Source organism: Rhinatrema bivittatum, chromosome 8, assembly GCF_901001135.1.
Source record: "Rhinatrema bivittatum chromosome 8, aRhiBiv1.1, whole genome shotgun sequence".
Taxonomy (NCBI): domain Eukaryota; kingdom Metazoa; phylum Chordata; class Amphibia; order Gymnophiona; family Rhinatrematidae; genus Rhinatrema; species Rhinatrema bivittatum.
In genome coordinates, this window is record NC_042622.1 from 28987242 (window position 1) to 29006318 (window position 19077).

Consider the following 19077-nt stretch of genomic DNA (forward strand, 5'->3'; position numbering starts at 1 on the left):
AGGAATCCCACCTTCTTATATACCGGATACATTGATACTTTTAAAGCAGCAGGTACACAACCTTCGAAGAGGGATTGATTACATAATGCAGTTAAGATTTCTATAAAATTTCCTTTCAACAGATAAAGCATTGAAAAAGGACATGGATCTAAAGGACATACAAATTTATTTTTTTTTAAATATCCCTAAATAACCTTCTACTTTTGTCATTCTGACTAATTAAAATTCAGTCCAAAAATTGACCTCTACATCTATACTTGCAGAGTTAGAAAGAGTTTGAATTCAATACCAGCTGCAAATCATGGCATTTTACTGGAAATATCAGACAATTTAGAAACCTTAGACCTGCATTCTGCTGCAATCTCCTCAGGAGAAAACTGGTGGACACTATGATTTACTGAATCTTGGGTAAGTTTACGTACCACCGCAAAGAACTCTTTTGGGCGAATAAGGGACTCAGATGAGAATGAAACTAATAGAAGGGAATATTTTCAAACAATTTAAATTCACAATGCTTTTCCAAATATAACACCTCACTTTCATTAGTCTTACGTTTCCGCCACAATTTCTCAATTTGACACAATTTGCGTTTCTTCTGCTGAAGCTCAGATGTGTACCATAAAACACGAGGTCCTGACCAACTAAAAGATTTTTTAATATTTGAGGGGACAACTTTTTGTCAAATCAGATAATGTCTGGCATAAAAAAACCAAACGACATAACTAAATCCCTGTTTACAGAATTAGAAATCAATTGCCATTCATCCCTACATCTAGATAAACTAATTGGACCCCGTAATAACTTAGAAACTGGCTGCCTAATATAATATGTATGATCAACACCCAAATAAAAGGCAAAAGATATAAAACTGTGATCTGACCATAAAACAGACTGCACTAATAGATCATTAATGGCATCACAGCAAAAGCCAGGAATAATCAATTAGTCTAGAATATTACCTCCTTTATGAGTGGGCGTACTAATCGACTGTAATAATTGTAACCCATTCAAACCATCCAAAAAATTTGAAAAACTAGCCGAAGGTTTACTAGCAGCATGTAGAAGGTAGTTCAATTGTTGCCACTGAGAAGTAGAGCAATACAATGAATTTGATAAGGTTGCTGTTTCTTTCACCTTTTCTGCAAATAAATTATCCCCAATACATGGGTCATCAGCAAGTTTTTCAGGTACGTCTTTATGGAGCCCTCAAGCTTGATACCAAGCCAATCTTGCTTCAGTGGATATGGCCGATATCCTGGAAGAAGGGTTATATGCCTCATGGGTTGATCCAATGAGGTGCTTATCACATTCTTCAGCTTCATGGAGAGTTGGCATGAAATGCTGCTTAAACTATGATGGAAGTTATTGAGTTATATATTCTGTAGGCAAGAATACATACTCTGCCCCATGTACAAATTAATGCACAGCTATTCTGAACTTAACATAGCTGAATGGAATTATTGTTCTTCTGTGCTAGCCTGGAGAAGTATTAGAATGAGTTTCAGATCGTTTTGCCTTTTTTCTTTGTACAGCCAATTCTATCACCACTGAATAGTGGGGCAGCTGGACTTTCTAATGACCTGGACAACCTGAACTTCAGATATCGAGTTTTCTCTACAATGGTAATATTGACAAAGGTGTCTGCAAAAAGAGCTTCAGACAAGTATTGGGAATCTATGTGCTGGTATGGTTACAACTTGTTTTGGAAGCCCAATAAATTTTAACATGCCAAATTCTTCTCTAGGTTCTGTCTCTTGGAACAAGGGGAAGGAATCTCCTTGATCATCTTTTTGACAAAAGTTAAAAATGCCATGTCCTTAGGAGAAATAAGTTCAGGTTGTTGTGGAGAGAGATCCAACAGAAGACCAGCAGAACCTTTATTATCTGAATGGAATAATGGAGAAACATACGATTCAGATTCCGCTTGTAATTCAGAGTGCTGTAGGTGGTTCCTCTGACGTTATCCTATCCTCTCCCTGGATGAGGGAGTCATGGGAATACGGTTGTGCTATGTGTATTCTAACCTGATAAGGAGGGATGGTAGACTGACTTTCCTTCTTAGGAGTTACTGATTTCAAAATGGGAGACATCTGCTCCAGCAGAGAAGGTGGAATATCACTAACTCCCCCCCACAAATTCTAACCATATCTTTTTTGCTATAGGATGGTGGTTAGCTGCACAAATGCAGCAGAAGGAACTGGTATCAGAAAGCTTTGGTCCTTTTTAAAATGTTCTGTACTAAAACTGGAGTCTTTATGCTGAGAAGGCAACTGCACAGAAAATGGTGTTGTGATTTTATGAATAGTGCCCAAGACTTCTCAGTCACAACACCAATAATGAGAGGACTGCACCTTTTGCGATTAGGCAACAGCCTCTGTGTTGAAGAATGCTTTACCTTAACTGCTGGGGCAGAAGCCGCAGGAAAGCTCAGAAATTCTTTCAAGGTACAACTACTTAACTTTTTGGCCCTTAGAGACATGCGAGCACAGGCACATCATGACAAGGCCCAAGACATTGGTCATGTTGATCTGACAGCATCATCTTGAAAGAGCAATGAGGAATGCTCGTGAACCTTGGCTTAATGATTGTCATTTTGAAGAGTACTGTTGCTAAATCAAACAATTTTGCAGAAAATAATTTAAACTTCCTACATTTTTTTTTTTTTTTTTTAACTTTTGCAGAGAAACTAGTGAACAAAAAAAGCAAACAATAGAAAAGTAAAATCTCCCTGGCAAAAAAAAAAAAAAAAGAAAAAGACAATGAGAAAACTAAGACGACTCATGAGGTAGCCTTTCGAGCAGAAAGGTACACACATGATCTTTGATTTCTGAGAGATCTTGTCTGTCTCGGTGCCATTGGATGACATCACTCACTTGTACGGCTGATTTGTCCTATCTGTCCATGGAGAATGCTATAAATTCATCTCCAATAGCTGAGGAACAATGCAGGACATTAGCAAAAGCAACCACAAACTTATTGCCCTGCCCTGTGACAACACTGCTTTTATGTTTCTTTTGTATTTTTTATTATGCAAATGTTTCAGGTCGCCTTTTAAGGGGAAAGGCAAGTTATATAAGAAATACAAAATTAATTTCATATTTAAAGACCACATTAGGAGAATGCGTACAACATGAATATTTGAATTTGACAGTTCAGCAAATAGCAGATCTTACCAGCAGAAGACACGTATCAGCCAAACAAAAGGTCCCTGACCGGCCAATCCCCGCACTGCAATGCACCACAATAGGTCCATGTTCTGGGTTGAGTGAGCCAGATTCTCGCACTTTAAACAAAAAGTTGAGGAATGATGCAGGTGATTCTGGAACTCCAAAGTCAGGCCACGTGGTATAGTGAAAGTGCAGGATTTCTCTAGTCTCTTGTGACTGTACGAAAATCAGAGAACAAAATTTAATTAACATTTTTCCTTTCTTGACTATTCTAGGAATGGTTATTGTAATGCTCACAAACCAGGGAAAGGTATAAAGAAGCAGGCCAGCAGACTCAATATGACAAGCTCTGGGGGAGACAGAGAGTCTCCCCCCCCCCCCTCAGTAAACTTATTTCTGCCTGCGTATTCAATGATTCTATTTAACTTTCTTTCTGCCAACTAAGTAGAAGGGCTCTTTTACATGCTGGCTGTTAAATCTTGGACTCGTAGTTCTGCCTCAAATGAGCGCACTCTGAGAAGGTCAAGCATAAGGCAAATCAAATTCAAGATCAGTGGACATGAAAGCAGAGCGCTGTGTAGTTAAGAGGGGCCAACATGACTCAATGGGAAATGAGAAGATGTGCGAGCATGTTATGATGCCCGGTTTCCCTCTTTGGAACAGTAATTTGCACATGGTGATAATGTTCAGGATGGGAATTTCTGTGTAAGACGTACACAGAACTCAACTTTACCAACGCTTTTCCTATAGGAAACTAAGCAAGAAATGGAGTTAGATGGTGACTACAGGCAGTAACCAATAGCAAAGCAATGACATCATTGTGCTCTGAACTCCCTTATACTTTAACAGAAGTTAACTGAACTGGCGTGCGTTCCCTACAGAAAATAAAACGGAAAAGGTATTTTAGGTGTCAGGATGTCAAAAGGACATATGAAAATTTTGAGATGGGAGGCATGGGCACTTTTAAATCAGTGGCAACATTTGAATGAAACTGGATGAACGGCTTGAAGTTTAGGGGCAACACACAGATGTAATGAATGTAATGAAAATAGGCTGAAAAAGATTCTTGTCCACATGCATAGTGAGACCGCAAAGCAGGGCTTTACAAAGCCTACATGTCAGATTGCTCTGGTGACCGAAAACTGAGGGGCGGCACTTAGTAGTCCACATGTCAAGGATAAGCAGCGACTATCAGAGCTGAAGAGGAGGAAATAAATCAGAAACAGCACAGCAGGTGAGTCAAGGGGGGGGGGGGGGGGGAGAGGCAATGATGGACGATGGCCCTGCAGGAGTTGAGGAGAAGGGGAAGCAGCATGAGAGGGAGGAGGTGGTGAACTCAGTGCCAATGCTGGCTGAAGCAGAAGTACAGTCAGCAGCGCGTGGGGCTATTTCAACATCATAGCGTCAGGTCAGAAGAGGAGGAGAAGAGCTGCTGCTTATCGGAGAAAAAGCACAGGGTTGGCTTGAAAGGGGGAGACGTGGGGAAAACAGCAGCAGACCTCACAGGGAGAAGACCAAGGTGGAAGCGGCCTTCCTCCAAGTTAAGGATAGGGAGGGGGGAGTATGAGAGAGCTCAAAGCTGCTGGCTCCTAAATCGGAAGAAAAGGTGAAGAGGAGAGAGCAGTGCACAACAGATGGACGATGCCCACAATTTGGGATAGGAGACATTCAGAGTTCAGCTGAGCACTCAGAGAGGCTGATTTTAGTAAAGGTCAGTGGATGTAAAACACAGGTAACAGGTCAGTGCCTGCTGTGCAGAGATCCAGTGATAAAAACTAGTAGAGCAAGCAAGAACTGCTGTGTGCAAATGGTATGAAGGAAAAGTTGACCAAAACAAAAATTGTTTCTCTGTTTGCATCTGACATGCAAAGGAATCAGCCTTGTGTGGTTGCTAAATTTGTATTTCTTAAAGATTAACAGTAAAAAACAACTCTGCATGTCCTCACTCAAGTCTGGAGCATACTTCCTGAAATGTAAAGTTGAGGTTGTCAGAATTAATGAAGCCAGACACCAATTTGAGAGAAAACTTTATTACCTCTTCACAATCAAATCTGCCTACTGAATTCTTACAAGACTCAAGGACCTAAATATGTATTCTCTGCGGCAGAGGAGAGACAGAGGAAACATGAAAGTCATGCAAATACCTCAAAAGGTATAAATAATACACAGGCGGAACACCTTTTTCAGTCAAAAGAAACTTCTAGAACAAGAGGTCATGCTACGAGGCCCAAAAGTAGCATTAGAAATTATTCCTTCACAGAAAGGGAGGGGAAGACACATGGAACAGAAGCAGACATAAAAAAAAAGCCTGGGATAAGCATGGAGAATCCCTAGCTGCAAAGCCAAAGGAAAAACTAGAGATTAGTAGCTGGGATCCCTTGTATTACAGCGAAAAAAAAACCCCAAAAAACTCACCTGTAACCTTCTTCTGAAATCACTACACTGACATTTGCCTTTACTCTGGAGCTCATCCATACCTTTCCTCTCATTTCCATTACAACCTTCCACATGAATTCCATTCAGCAGGTCAATTCTATGCCATATTCAAGTTCTGCCCAACATCCCATCTTTCTGAGGCAGTTTTTAAAACCTTAAACCCTGGCCCTCCCTAATGATAGCCTTGTCAATTTTATCTATAAGGAGAAACTACTACTTACCTAATAATTTCCTTTTCTTTAGTACAGACAGGTGAATCCAGAACCTGTGGGTTATGCATCTCTACCAGCAGATGGAGACAGAGCAAAGCTGACATCACGGTTTATGTACTCCTGCAGTGATATCAGACGGCCAGTATTTTCATCAAAAGCCAACTGTGGACAAACTAACAAAAACTTGATTATTAACAGACAACCACTCCAGCACTCAGCTAACAGGAAACCACTGAGCTCAGACAAGGAGTGCAATAACACTAGTCTAGGGAGTGGATTGACACTTACCAATACTCCCTGGAACACGCAGCCACTCAGGACGACCATAGCACAACCATTTGGCAGCCAAGGGCGGGAATGTGGATCCACCTGTCTGTACTAAAGAAAAGGAAGTTTCAGGTAAGTAGTAATTTCTCCTCTCTTAGTGTTCAGACAGGTGAATCCAGAACCACTGGGATGTACCAAAGCTACTCCTGAACAGGGTGGGAGGATGCCTGCGATCCAGTCAAAACCGTACATGTGAAGGCTGCATCCTCCCGGGCCTGCACATCCAGGCGATAATGCCTGGAAAAGGTGTGTAAAGAGGACCACATCGCAACTTGGCAAATGTCAACAGGAGACAACAATCTAACCCTGTCCATGACACTACTTGAGCCCTAATCTGGCTAGGTAACGGCTGGACAGCATTCACATGCATGGCCGTGACTACCTTCTTAATCCAGTGGGCTATTGTAGCCCGTGATGCAGGAGGACAAACAGGCGATCTGTCTTCCTGAGAAGTTTGGAAGCCTCCAAATACCTCAAGATTTGCCTCTTGACAGCCAAGGGTCGTTACAGGCGATATTCCTCCTCATCTCTTTCCCTGTCTAGAGACGGCAAGGAAATAAACTGATTCAAATGAAAATCCAAGACCACTTTTGGCAAAAAAAGAAGGAACAATACGCAGCTGTCTTGCCCCTGGAGTCACTTGTAGAAATGGGTCCTGGCAAGACAAGGCCTGCAGTTCACATACTCAAATTACAGAACAAATTGCCGCAAGAAACAGTTTTCAAGGTCAGTAACCTCAAAGAAAGGTTATACATTGGCCCGCTAAAAAATCCAAAACTAGACTAAGACTCTACAAGGGCACCGGTTACTGCAAGGGAGGACGAAGATGCCTCACTCCTTTCAAGAAACAGGCTGCATCTGGGTGAGCAGACAAGGGTCCACCTGACCTTGGAAACAGGCAAGAGCCACCATCTGTACCTTTTTTTTTTTTTTAATTCTTTATCATTTTCCGATTTAATAAACAAAATAAAATTTTGCTTAAACTGAAATAACCTGGTACATTAGTTCTGATTATTCCATTTGAAATAACATCATTCATCTCATAAAGAAAAGAAAATATATATAGAATTACAATCATTCAAATTTGCTCTATTAGAATAACAAAATCCATTTAAGGTGAAAAAATTTTCCACTCCAAGCAGAAAAAAGATGAGGAGGAGACAGAAAATTTAAATGGGAGCAAACAGGAAATAGAATTTTAAACTACTAGCATGATACAGCACATTGCTATCTTACTGGGTTATTGTAGCTGGGTTCAAAAAAAGTTTGGATAAGTTCTTGGAGAAGTCCATTAACGGCTATTAATCAAGTTTACTTAGAGAATAGCCACTGCTATTAATTGCATCAGTAGCATGGGATCTTCTTAGTGTTTGGGTACTTGCCAGGTTCTTGTGGCCTGGGTTGGCCTCTGTTGGAAACAGGATGCTGGGCTTGATGGACCCTTGGTCTGACCCAGCATGACAATTTCTTAAGTTCTTATGGTAAGTTTCCTGGCATCAATAAATTCTTTCAATTGGTCAGATGTAAAGAAAACAAAACGATCATCTCCCTTTGTTACACAGCACTTACAAGGAAAAAGAAGTTTAAACGAATATCCCAACCCAACCACCTCCTGTCTAAGGTTCAAGAACCCTCGACGCCAGGTCTGTGTGGTCGGGGCTAAGTCAGGAAATATTTTAACAGGGGAATCATAGAAATGAATAGGATATTTCCTAAAATATGTTTTCATGACCAAGTTTAAATCTTTAGCAGCAATAAATGATACTAAAAATGTTCCTCTGTCGATCACCTCAAGAGTTGAAGTCTCCAAAAAATCTGACAAATTCCCTTGAAATGGAGCATTGTTGGCATTCCTCGGTACTCTTGAGACCGGGAGAAAAAAAACATGTGTTAACTGAAGGTAGATTCTCTTCAATGAATTCCAGCTTTTCATGGAAAAATTTCTTTAGGGTTGTACAGGGTATATCCCCAACCACCCTTGGGAAATTAATCAGGCGTAGGTTTAAACGCCTCACCTTATTTTCAAGATGTTCCATATGTCTTGATAGAACATATCGGTCCTTAATTGCTGCAATTTTAAATTCCTGAAGGTTTTTTTTTTTCTTTCTCCTCCAGTCCCGTAACTTTATTCTTCAAAGTATCAACCTGGTTCTGTAAATCTGTTGATTTTTGTGAACAATTTACATTGGAGCAATCCATCTTTTCATTTAAAGAATTTAAAGCTATAGCCATCCCAGCCATTAAGTCCCATATAGCTTCGAGCGTTACTAGCTCAGGGCGAGTTGGAATACTAAATAATTCACTGCTGGGGCCAGACACTGCATTTAGTTCTCTTTCCAAATTCCCCTCAGTACCTGAGGTTTCCGCAGGCGTTTGTCCCTCCACTGGACTCGATGTCGATGGCCCAGGTTCCACACCAACAGGAATCCACGGTGACCCTTCTGCATTAAGATCGGCTTTGAAAACTACGGGTCCTGCAATCGGCGTCTCCGCTTCCATCCTCTGAGCCGGCGGTTGCCTCAGCTCGGGGCTTAGAGACACCTCCTCTGCAGGCGGAGTCGGCTCTCCCACGTGGACCTGCGCACCAATTTCCTCGGCTCTCTGAACATTTTGTGCTGGTGAGTCCATGAATTTTGTGATCTCCTGTTGTGAACTTGAGGGAAAAGTAACTGACGGATATGTCCGTACTTTTCCCTTTCGTTTGGAAGGCATTTCAATTTACAGGAAAAAACAATTACACATGGAGCTACTCCAACTCATGTACTCTCCGTGCAGCCATCTTGGCTCTTCCTCCGAAAATCCACCATCTGAACCTTTAATGAAACTCAATCCATCCTGCAAAAACTCCAAAATGAGCGGGATTTTAACCGAACGAAGAAGAGCCCCATAATCTTCACACCAAGCCTCAAACACTTGCCAAACCTGCACAAAGGTTAAGGAGCAGGAGAACTTTCTCGCTCATAGCAAGGTGGCAGTCACCGCAGTCTAATATCCACACTTCAACAAAATAGAGTCGGATCTTCACAATTGCCTCAAGTATGAACTTAGATTGTAAGTCCTCTGGGGATAGGGAAATACCCACAGTACCTGAATGTAAACCCGATGAGATCTCAGATTTAATGTCGGTATATAAAAATAAATAAATACATATTTTAAACTCTTACTGCTTTTCTGTCCTCCATTTACTCTTCTTCACATTTAACTAATCTATATAAATAAAAATGTAAATGTTCGTTTGTTCAAAATCTTAAATCTCCGAATGTTCTTCACCGATTGCTTTGAAATTTTGACAACATTGCATTCGATTTCGCGTGTTTTTATATAACTATATTATATAGATGTCACACCTGTGACAGGTAAAAACATGAGTTTTGGGAAAAACAGCGCCATCTGTTGGACGTAAAAGCAACACATGCTATCTACAATATAAATGGGCTCTGACCGATGGACCGCAAATGCACAGTAGAGAGCAGCTCTACTGCGCATGTGCGGACCATAGAGCTCTGCGCTACGTGCTGGGTGTCAGAGGGGAGGATAAAAGGGCAGATGAGTCGCCGCTCCGAGAAACGGCTCAGCCCGTTCCTCTGTCACTGGGGAAGGGGGGAGGGAGTAGGGACTGCCGGACAGGTACACCCAGGAGGAATAAAGGGTAAAAGTCACCGAGCCAGTCCGTCCACTGCCGGGGAAGGGGGGGTGGGGGAGGGAGTTGAGACAGCCGGAGCAGAGCAAATGCAGAAACGTGCGCTCTCTCTTTTCTTTCTTTTCCATTTAACCTGACTGAGCCACAGCAACACATGGCCGGGTACAGCTAGTTACTAATAACTACATATTTAGTATATGGGGAACAGTACCCCCTGATGTTAAGTAGGATCCAAAAATATTTTTGGCATACTGCAGCTTTTTTTCCTGTCCATCCTACAATTTACATTTCCCAGAGCCTCGCTTCTGGACACTACTGCAAGTCAGAAGACAGAAGGAACAAGAGCAGACAAAATATAGGTCCATGTTTGATTTGCATCTAATGTAGGAAGATCGGTATAAAAAACACAAAAAATAAATAAATAAATGTTTGAGACGTTTCCCCAAATTGATGCAGAGGTTTATTTATTCCCATCACAAACCAGACAAGCTGCTACATTTCTGTTCCACTCATTCTCTTTCCACAGTTCTGTTTCCCTAATGTTGCTTTTCACATCTCCTTAGTCTTAGCAGATGGCAGACAACTCTGAAATCTCTGGGTAAATGTTGCTTCCAATGTAAATTTACCTTTCCAAAGCTGAGTTCCATTGTTACTTATGGCAGCTGTAACTTTACACTCTTCTTCTCACTAAACGCTTCCTCCAATATAAGTCAGATAACATGGTGGTCAGAACCCTATGGTCCCAGTCACCCTTCAAACTCTGGCACAAGGCACTGCTTCACCTTTAAGGCAGAACCCCCTTAAGATTAAAGGCCCAATTGCCAACTCTTCAGGCCCACTTCTCTTCCCAGTCAGATCACTATAAATCCAGAAAAATGAGCCATCAACAATGTTAGGTGGCCAAACCCAATGGGGTAGATTTTATAATGTACACGTGCTTCCCGGCACGCACACATGGACGCACCGATTTTATTACATGTGCACGCATGTAATAAAAATCAGGTGGCCGTGCACCGCATGTGCGAGCGGCACAAACGGGGGGGGGGGGGGGGGGGGGGGGGACGACGACGACTCTAGCAATTTCTGCGCGGCAACGCAATCGGGCCTTCCCTTGTTCCCTCCCAGTTCGCATACAGCCAGCGCGCGCAACTTACGTCAGGTCAGGCCTTGAAGTAAGTATGAAAACAAACCAAGAGTAGATAGGTAAGGTTTAGGGGGTGGGGAGGAGAGGAGAGGAGAGGGAGTTTAGGTAGGGGGTAGGGAAGTTCCCTCCCTGTCTGCTCCAGACCACACCCCTTTGAAGAGGCCAGCAGTTGTGCGCGTGACCTCTTTGAAGATTCACCTGGCGCTTGCAAGGCCCGGCCACTCGCATAAACCCCAGGATTTACACGCACAGGGTTTTTAAAATATATCCTAATGTGTGTTTAATAGAGTGCTACCTGCAATTCTCTATACCTACTGTAGTCCTGCAACCACTTCTCTCTCACATTTTTAAGTATAGTGTAGCTGAGGAAAATATAGTAAATACTGGGGACAATATGAGTTAGATGAGATGGAAAAAGGAAATGGTGATGTATTAGCGATTATTTCTAGCATTTTACACAGCCAGGATCAGCTTATTCTAGTTAAAGTAGGTCCGTTCTTTTGTTCCTTAGTACACGGGGGCTGGAATATATCAGCACTAACTGCTACAGCAAAACACCTTGGCTTTCAGCAGCAGGGTGATCTTAAATACCATGGAAGCATCACTTGCACGCATGGTTGAGGGGCCCTGTGCTAAACCTTTTTACTTTCTACATTAGTGTGCAACACTGGTAAATCTGGACTGCTAGAACTTGTATGCTGATTTGAATAATGGCGTGTCTAAAATGGCAAAACTCTGAAATATGTTAACATTAAAAAATGAGAATTTATTTTCAAATGAAGCATCTTGTATTCTAAATATCAATTCGTTCCCATACTTACATTAAGGTTTTCCAGTTCCAACTGTCGAACTGTGTAATATGATTTTATGTCTTCAGAAATTAAGGTTAGCTTCAAGTTTGTATCCTCAAAGACAGTTTCTTTATCTTCTTTCTTTGGCCAGTACTGTGCGCATTTTACCTAAAACAAGCAGTAAGAGCATAAAAAAATGACACATGGAAAGAGCGCAATTTATAAGGCTTGAAGAGGACTTAACAGTCTTCAATGAAAATAGGCTCCCTCCTCTAGACGAGAACCTACTGGAGATTAGAAATGAAATGTCCCGTCCCCCCTCCATACACACACACACACACACACCGGTTAGGATGTTGATTTTGGTACAAAATTTTGATGCTTTGACCATGGGTTCAAATCAACAATTGCATTTTGTTCTAGGTTTTTGCTATTTTGGATACTGCTGCTGGACTAATAAATACAAATATATAGACACTAAAACATAAATAATACTCATTCAACCTATGAATCTGAATTACAAGCAAAGCTACTGGACAATTTTGGTAAAAAAAAAAGTATACGCCATCTGATTCGATCCATTTACAAAGCATTTGATACCATGGCACATGCCTCATCAGCCTCTATTAGAGCATGCTGCATGGCTTGATTCAGTCACTAGCCTGCACAATGTTCTCTGGGCAATAACCTCTTCAGAGAAAAGTTCAGAGAAATGGTAGCTCAAATAAACAGAATAACATGGCTCTTCGATCCTGTGGAGAGAGACTGCACCAACAGTTTTCTTCAAGGACTTACTACACTTTTAAATGGCAATATTTCCAGAGATGTCCCTTCCAGCAGTTCCAACATTACTGGATCTTGCTTCAACTTCCACAGCAGCAACAGCTTGCACTTGACAATATGAGCACCATTGACCCAAAGCAACACAGAGTGTTCAACCCAAACCTGGACAAAGTTTTTGACCATCTTTCAAATCCAACAATCATCCTCTCCAATATGGGGGAGAAACCAGAACTACCTAGAGGAGTGGTGCAATATCACCAAAGACCATTGGGTCCTCGATATTATGGAGTCTGGATACTACTTGCATTTCTCCCGGCTTCCCACATTTCCTCATTGCTCAATTTTCAATCTGGATCCATCTCACTTGATGCAACTCTGCCTGGAGGTGGAGTCGCTCCTCAATCAGCAGATAATAGAATCTATTCTGCCCCATCACCATGGCCAGGAGTTCAATTCCGGCTACTTCCTTACCTCCTAGAAAACCAGAGGATTGAGACCCATCCTGGACTTAAAAAGCCTGAATAAGCACATATGTCAAGAGAAAATCAAAATGAATTCTTTCCGCACAATTCTCCCCTTCATCCAGAGGAGAGTGGATATGCGCTCTGGACCTAAAGGATGCTTATGCTCATATACCCATCCATTCCTCCCACTGACATTATCTGCACTTTATGGTGGACTTCTCTCATCAATATAAAGTACATCCCTTCAGCTGTCAGAAGTAGCTAGGATCTTCACCAAGTGCCTCGTTGTAGTAGCAGCACATCTGTGGTGTCAAGGCATCCCAGCCTTCCCTTACCTGGACGAGTGGCTTGTGATGGAGACTTCCCGGGAAGGTACATTAACCTCCCTACAACAGCCAAGGAAGTACTAGTTGTTCTGGGCCACATAGTAGCAGTAATTCACATAGTTTCACTAACGTGCCCTGATATATAGCACCTGCAGGGACCTCTGTTGCTAGTGGGACATGCTAACTCAGCCCTTGTCAACCAACGTGGAAGTTTCCATTGACCCTCTTCCTTCAGGAGGGAACACCACTCCCCGACTGCTTCCTAACCAAGTATCACTGGTGACACATGCATCCACATCACTCATCTCCGCCAAGGGAAGAATATTCTCATTCAAACCAACAACCAAGTAGTCATGTTCTACATGAACAAGCAAGGAGGCACAGGGTTATGGACTTTTTGCTAAGAGGTGATAAAAATATGGAATGCTGCCCTGCAAACGACCTATCTTCCAATGATCTCCAATATGTTAGCAAATCGCCTCAGCAGAGCTTTTTGTCCACACGAACGGTCTCTGCAACAAGTCTATGGCGACTTCCAGCAATCGACCTCTTTATGTCAGAACACAATAGAAAACAAACAATTTTGCTCCATTCTTTCCAGCAAACTCAGATCGGCTTGAAATGCTTATCTGCTCGACTGGAATGCAGATTCACGTACGCTTTCCTACTTATTCCTCCGATAGCTGGAACAGTGCAAAAAGTGCTCAGACATGAGGTCCCTACGATCCTCATAGCATCATTGAGGCTCAGACAATTTTGGTTTACATAACTGATATAGCTATCCAGCAGTCCTCCGATCCTTCTTGTGTCAGATCCAACCGTATTAACTTAAGAAGAGGGAAATTTATCATCTGAATCTTCCCGCCCTCAATTTAACGGCTTAGATATTTAGTGCTCAATGAATGCTAAGTTGTCATTACCGAAGGAGGTTGATGATATAATAGTTTCTGCCAGGAAACCATCAACTAGGAGAGTCTATGGTTTAAATGGAAACTGTTCTCCACATGGTGACAAAGTTCCTTGGATCCGTTTGTACGTGAACCCAAAGAGTTACTGAAGTACTTGATCTCTCTTTTTGCTTCAGGTCTAAATACCTCATCAATTACAGTCCGTCTCAGTGCCATAGCAGTTTACCATGCTCAAATCAATTAAGCCAATCTCCACACATCCGTTAATATCTAAGTTCATAAAAGGCTTATGGCATACTAAACTTCTTTGAAAACAACCTATTCCATGAAACCTAAACGGGATTCTGGCACAGCTAATAAGAACATAAGAAATTGCCATGCTGGATCAGACCAAGGGTCCATCAAGCCCAGCATCCTGTTTCCAACAGAGGCCAAACCAGGCCACAAGAAACTGGCAAGTACCCAAACACCAAGAAGATCCCATGCTACTGATGCCAGTAATAGCAGAGGCCATTTCCTAAGTCAACTTGATTAATAGCAGTTAATGGACTTCTCCTCCAAGAACTTATCCAAACCTTTTTTGAACCCAGCTACACTAACCACATCCTTTGGCAACAAATTCCAGAACTTAATTGTGTTGAATGAAAAAGAATTTTTTCCGATTAGTCTTAAATGTGCTACTTGTTAACTTCATGGAGTGCCCCCTAGTCCTTCTATTATCCGAAAGTGTAAATAACTGATTCACATCTACTTGTTCAAGACCTCTCATGATTCTAAAAACCTCTATCTAATGAAGCTGCCATTTGAACCATTGTAACTGGCTTCTCTCAAGTTTCTAACATGGAAAATAATATTCCTTGTAGCAGTCGCATTAGCCAGAAGAGTTTAAGCTTTGGTTCATTATCCTCCTCATATTCAATTCTTCCACCCACTCAAAGTTTCTACCAAAAGTAGTATCAGCTTTCTGTATTAATCAAACCATTTAATCTGGGGTCTTGAGGCCACATGCACAGGAAGGGAAAGAGCCTTAGCTTACTACAAACTAAGAACTCAGCCACATAGTTAGGCTTTGCAACTATTCATCTCTTACAATAGCTTATAATAGACTGGGAATAACAGTGGCCAAGCATACACCATCGAACTGGCTAGCAGACTAGTGCACACTGCTCTGCAAGAGCAGGCCTACAAATTAGATACCATCAAGGCTCAAGTTAGAGCCATGACTACATCAGTGGCTTATCTACGAGTTGTACCTCTCGAAGACATCTGCAAAGCTGCAACTTGGTCAGTTCACACCTTTACATCCCATTACTATCTGGACAATCTCTCAAAGAGTTACAGTAAATTCAGACAAGCAGTTTTGCATCACCTATTGTCTATGGTGGGTCTGGATTGCTTTTTCAGTAAATGCTCTGCTGCAACCCTCAGCTTGGGAACTCCCCCCATGTCATGGCAAATTCAGCCCTTTTTTCAAAGGAGAAATCAAGTTTGCTAACTGTAAACAGTGTTCACCGTATATAGCAGGATAAATTAGTCATGCTAAATATCTACCTGCCTCCTTGGAAAGTTGACTACTTAGCTAGAATTAGCTTTAAAACCACTGAGATAACACTTCCATGGTAATTTCTGCACATGCGCAGCAGAGCAAAATCTCTACAAGCTTAGAGAAAGGTCTACTTGGTGCCACCAACTGACATCACCCATGTCATAGCTAATTTATCCTGTGTCCACGGAAAACACTAATTATAGAAAGCAAACATGATTTAATTCAAGTTTAGCTTTGTATTATTTTTGGTTTTGTGTAATTTTATTTTGTATATGTTTTTGTAAGTGCTTGCTAAGGACATAGCACATTCTTGATCCTACCGATTGACCACGCCTGCCCTCAACTTTTTAAAAAGCCCCCCCCCCCCCCCAAACCGATGCCATGCTTTAAAAAAGCACCAGGTGACCCAGAATAAAATTCAGGCACACTCTTTTTAGCTCCCTTCATTCAATCTTAAACAGGGTTGCATGGTCTAACCCTGGGCTTCTCAAACTCTACGTTGGGGATCCCAAACAGGATCACAAAACCTTCATTTGGGGTAACAAGTATCTCAAATAGCAATACTTTTCAGATGTCAGCAGCATTAGTAGGGGAAGGTAGCACAGGGCCTGTGAGCCAGAAAGCATTCCCAGGCCCTGCAGTGGTACTACCCCAGCATGAGGTTTTTGGTAACAGGAAGCCCTGCATGAGGAGGGATCATGGCCACTGCAGGGCCTGTGAGTCTGTACTAGGCTCACAGGCCCCAAGCTGACTTTCGTTACTAAAACTGCTGCCCCTTTGATATCACCAGGCTCAGAACCAGCCATGAGGGAAGGAGAAGTAGTGTGTGCAAGGGCTGGTGGAGATTGCCACTACTACTCTCTTCTCATCCATCACTGAATCTAGCTATGAGAAAAATGTTGCCCTTCCCACCAGATGACATCCACCCTTTGGCCCAGGGCCCAAAGGAAAATACCGTCACACTGATGCTGGCCAGGGGGGTGCTTAGAAAGAGGGAGAAGAAGCAGGAGGGATTTGAAGGTTAGTAAAGAGTGGATATGGATTGGCTGCAGAGAATGATAGAGGAGGGAATGCAGAAGATCAATTAGGGGGTGTGTGTGTGTGTATATGTATGTATATATATATATATATATATATATATATAAAAAAGAGGAGCTGAGGTTTGAGGGGATCTGCTGGGGAGGAATGTGAGAGTAGGGTTGAGGTGAGAGGTGATAAAAGCTGAGGAGAGGATGACAGGATCAGCTGGGGGCTGGAAGGAATGAGAGTGGGGATGGGATGGAGGAGATGAGAAGAGCAGGTTTTGAGAGAGTCTCCATTGGAGGGAAGAAGGTCCTCTGGAGGGGGGGGGGGGGGCGGAGGTTGAGATAAGGGATCAGCTGGAGCACAGGGAGAATGAGGAAGAATGATTTTGGAGGGGGACTGCATCCCAGCTAATTTGTTTTGGTCATCCTATGGGGTCATATGAATTTTCATGTACTAAAATGGGGTCACCTGGCTAAACATTTGGGAAGCATGATCTAATCCAGTGGTTCTCAACCCTGTCCTGGGGACCCCCCCAGCCAGTCGGGTTTTCAAGATATCCACAATGAATATGCATGAGAGAACATTTGCATGCACTGCCTCCATAACATGCAAATTTTCTCTCATGCATATTCATTGTGGATATCCTGAAAACCCGACTGGCTGGGGGGGGGGGGGGTGTCCCCAGGACAGGGTTGAGAACCACTGATCTAATCTGTTCATTGGGTGTGGTGTACAGTTCACATCACCCCCTATTAAGAGCCCTTTTGCCTCTGTGTCAAATTTGGACAGACTGTCTGCAGAATTCTTCTTTATGGCCACAGATCCTGCACTAGGCTGGGTTGTTCCTACTCCTTTCCACCACCTGGATGGAGCCTGATTACTGCAGCACCTTTATTTCCAGATGGGGGACTTCAAGCCCCGCCTCTTATGACATCACCGGGACTAAAGGGCAAGCTAGATGCCAGAGGCATTCACCATCCTGCCACTACACTGGCTGTTCCTGCTCCTTTCCACCACCTGAAGCCTAATTATATTATATATTATATCATGTCATGTAAAAGTTATATGTATTTAGCTAGTTACTCAATTAAGCTGTTACATTGTATCATGTCATTATAAGGCTAGCCTTAGACATCTTGTTATATGTAAACCGATGTGATGTGTCAAATCCAATGTCGGTATAGAAAAATAAATAAATAATTACTGCTGCGATTGAAACCCCTCTGCAGTGCCTTTACTTCCTGGTGGGGACTTCCAACCCCACACCTTATGACATCACTGGGGAGCTGGGACCAAAGGACAGGCTCGACGCTGGAGGCCCAAATGAGCCAAAGGAGCGCGACAAAGTTAATTGCCCCTTTGTGCGCCCCTTCATGTGAATCTTTCATGCGACTTTCCCTATCTCAACTTATTCCAACAAGATTGCTGTTAATTCATTTCTGTTTGCACAGAATTGTGTTGATATTTCATATTCTGTTTCTTGATTATTTCTGAGAATCAATATCTGAAACAATGGCTACCCACACCATCAGTGGCCAAGCTGTCTATGGGTCAATTCTCAGGACAACCCTAAACTGAAATGACTTTCCTAGAATAAACCCTTACCTACAGTTTCACTACCTGTTACAGTATCTCATCTCTAAACTTTTGGTGAATTCTCAGTCAATGAGAAATAAATTCCCATTATCAATGATTTAATAACCTCCGAATCCCCTGTTTTATGATAACAGAATTATGATTACTAGATTCTCATACTGTGATACTTAGTTCATCATCTCCCAGAGATTAATCAGTCATATCAAGACCTAATCGGCAAGGAGGTTGATTATTAGTAATAATTAAAAGCTCAATATTCCCAGTTAAAATAAATCTAGAATCTTCCAATCCATTTGATATTCTATTAATTTCTACCAACTCTTTAAAACTGACTACTCTACTTTCCTCCTGGCTTATTATTACATGTCTCTGTTGATCGAAGTTCTTTCTACCTTACCAATTAACCTCAGTAATACCATTATACTTGGTGATTTCAATTTACACATTGATGCTGTCCTAGTTTCAGTCTCCACTGAAACTCTCCTCCTTGCTCTATCAGGATTGGGTTGGGAACAGCTGGTTACCTTTCCCCATACACAAGTACAAACATACTCTACACTTGATTTTTATCAATCCCAAATATATTGATATATCTGCAATTACATTACATCATCAACCCATAGCATGGTCAGATCACAGTCTGATTAAGCTCAAAATTCCACTATCAAAATCCATTACTTCTAAGCTAATTTCCAATTCTGAAACTCTCAG

At 42.1% G+C, this 19077-nt stretch overlaps 1 protein-coding gene across 1 annotated transcript in view; it reads right to left on the reverse strand.

The window, feature by feature from the left end:
* Window positions 1-19077, reverse strand: part of PTPN1 (protein tyrosine phosphatase non-receptor type 1) — a 179520-nt gene that overhangs the window by 31127 nt on the left and 129316 nt on the right. Inside the window, exons 5-6 of the mRNA XM_029611687.1 lie at window positions 11748-11885; window positions 3174-3383 (exon numbers count right to left, since the gene is read on the reverse strand). Of these exons, the coding sequence (XP_029467547.1) occupies window positions 3174-3383; window positions 11748-11885 (348 nt within the window). The remainder of the gene's footprint in view (window positions 1-3173; window positions 3384-11747; window positions 11886-19077) is intronic.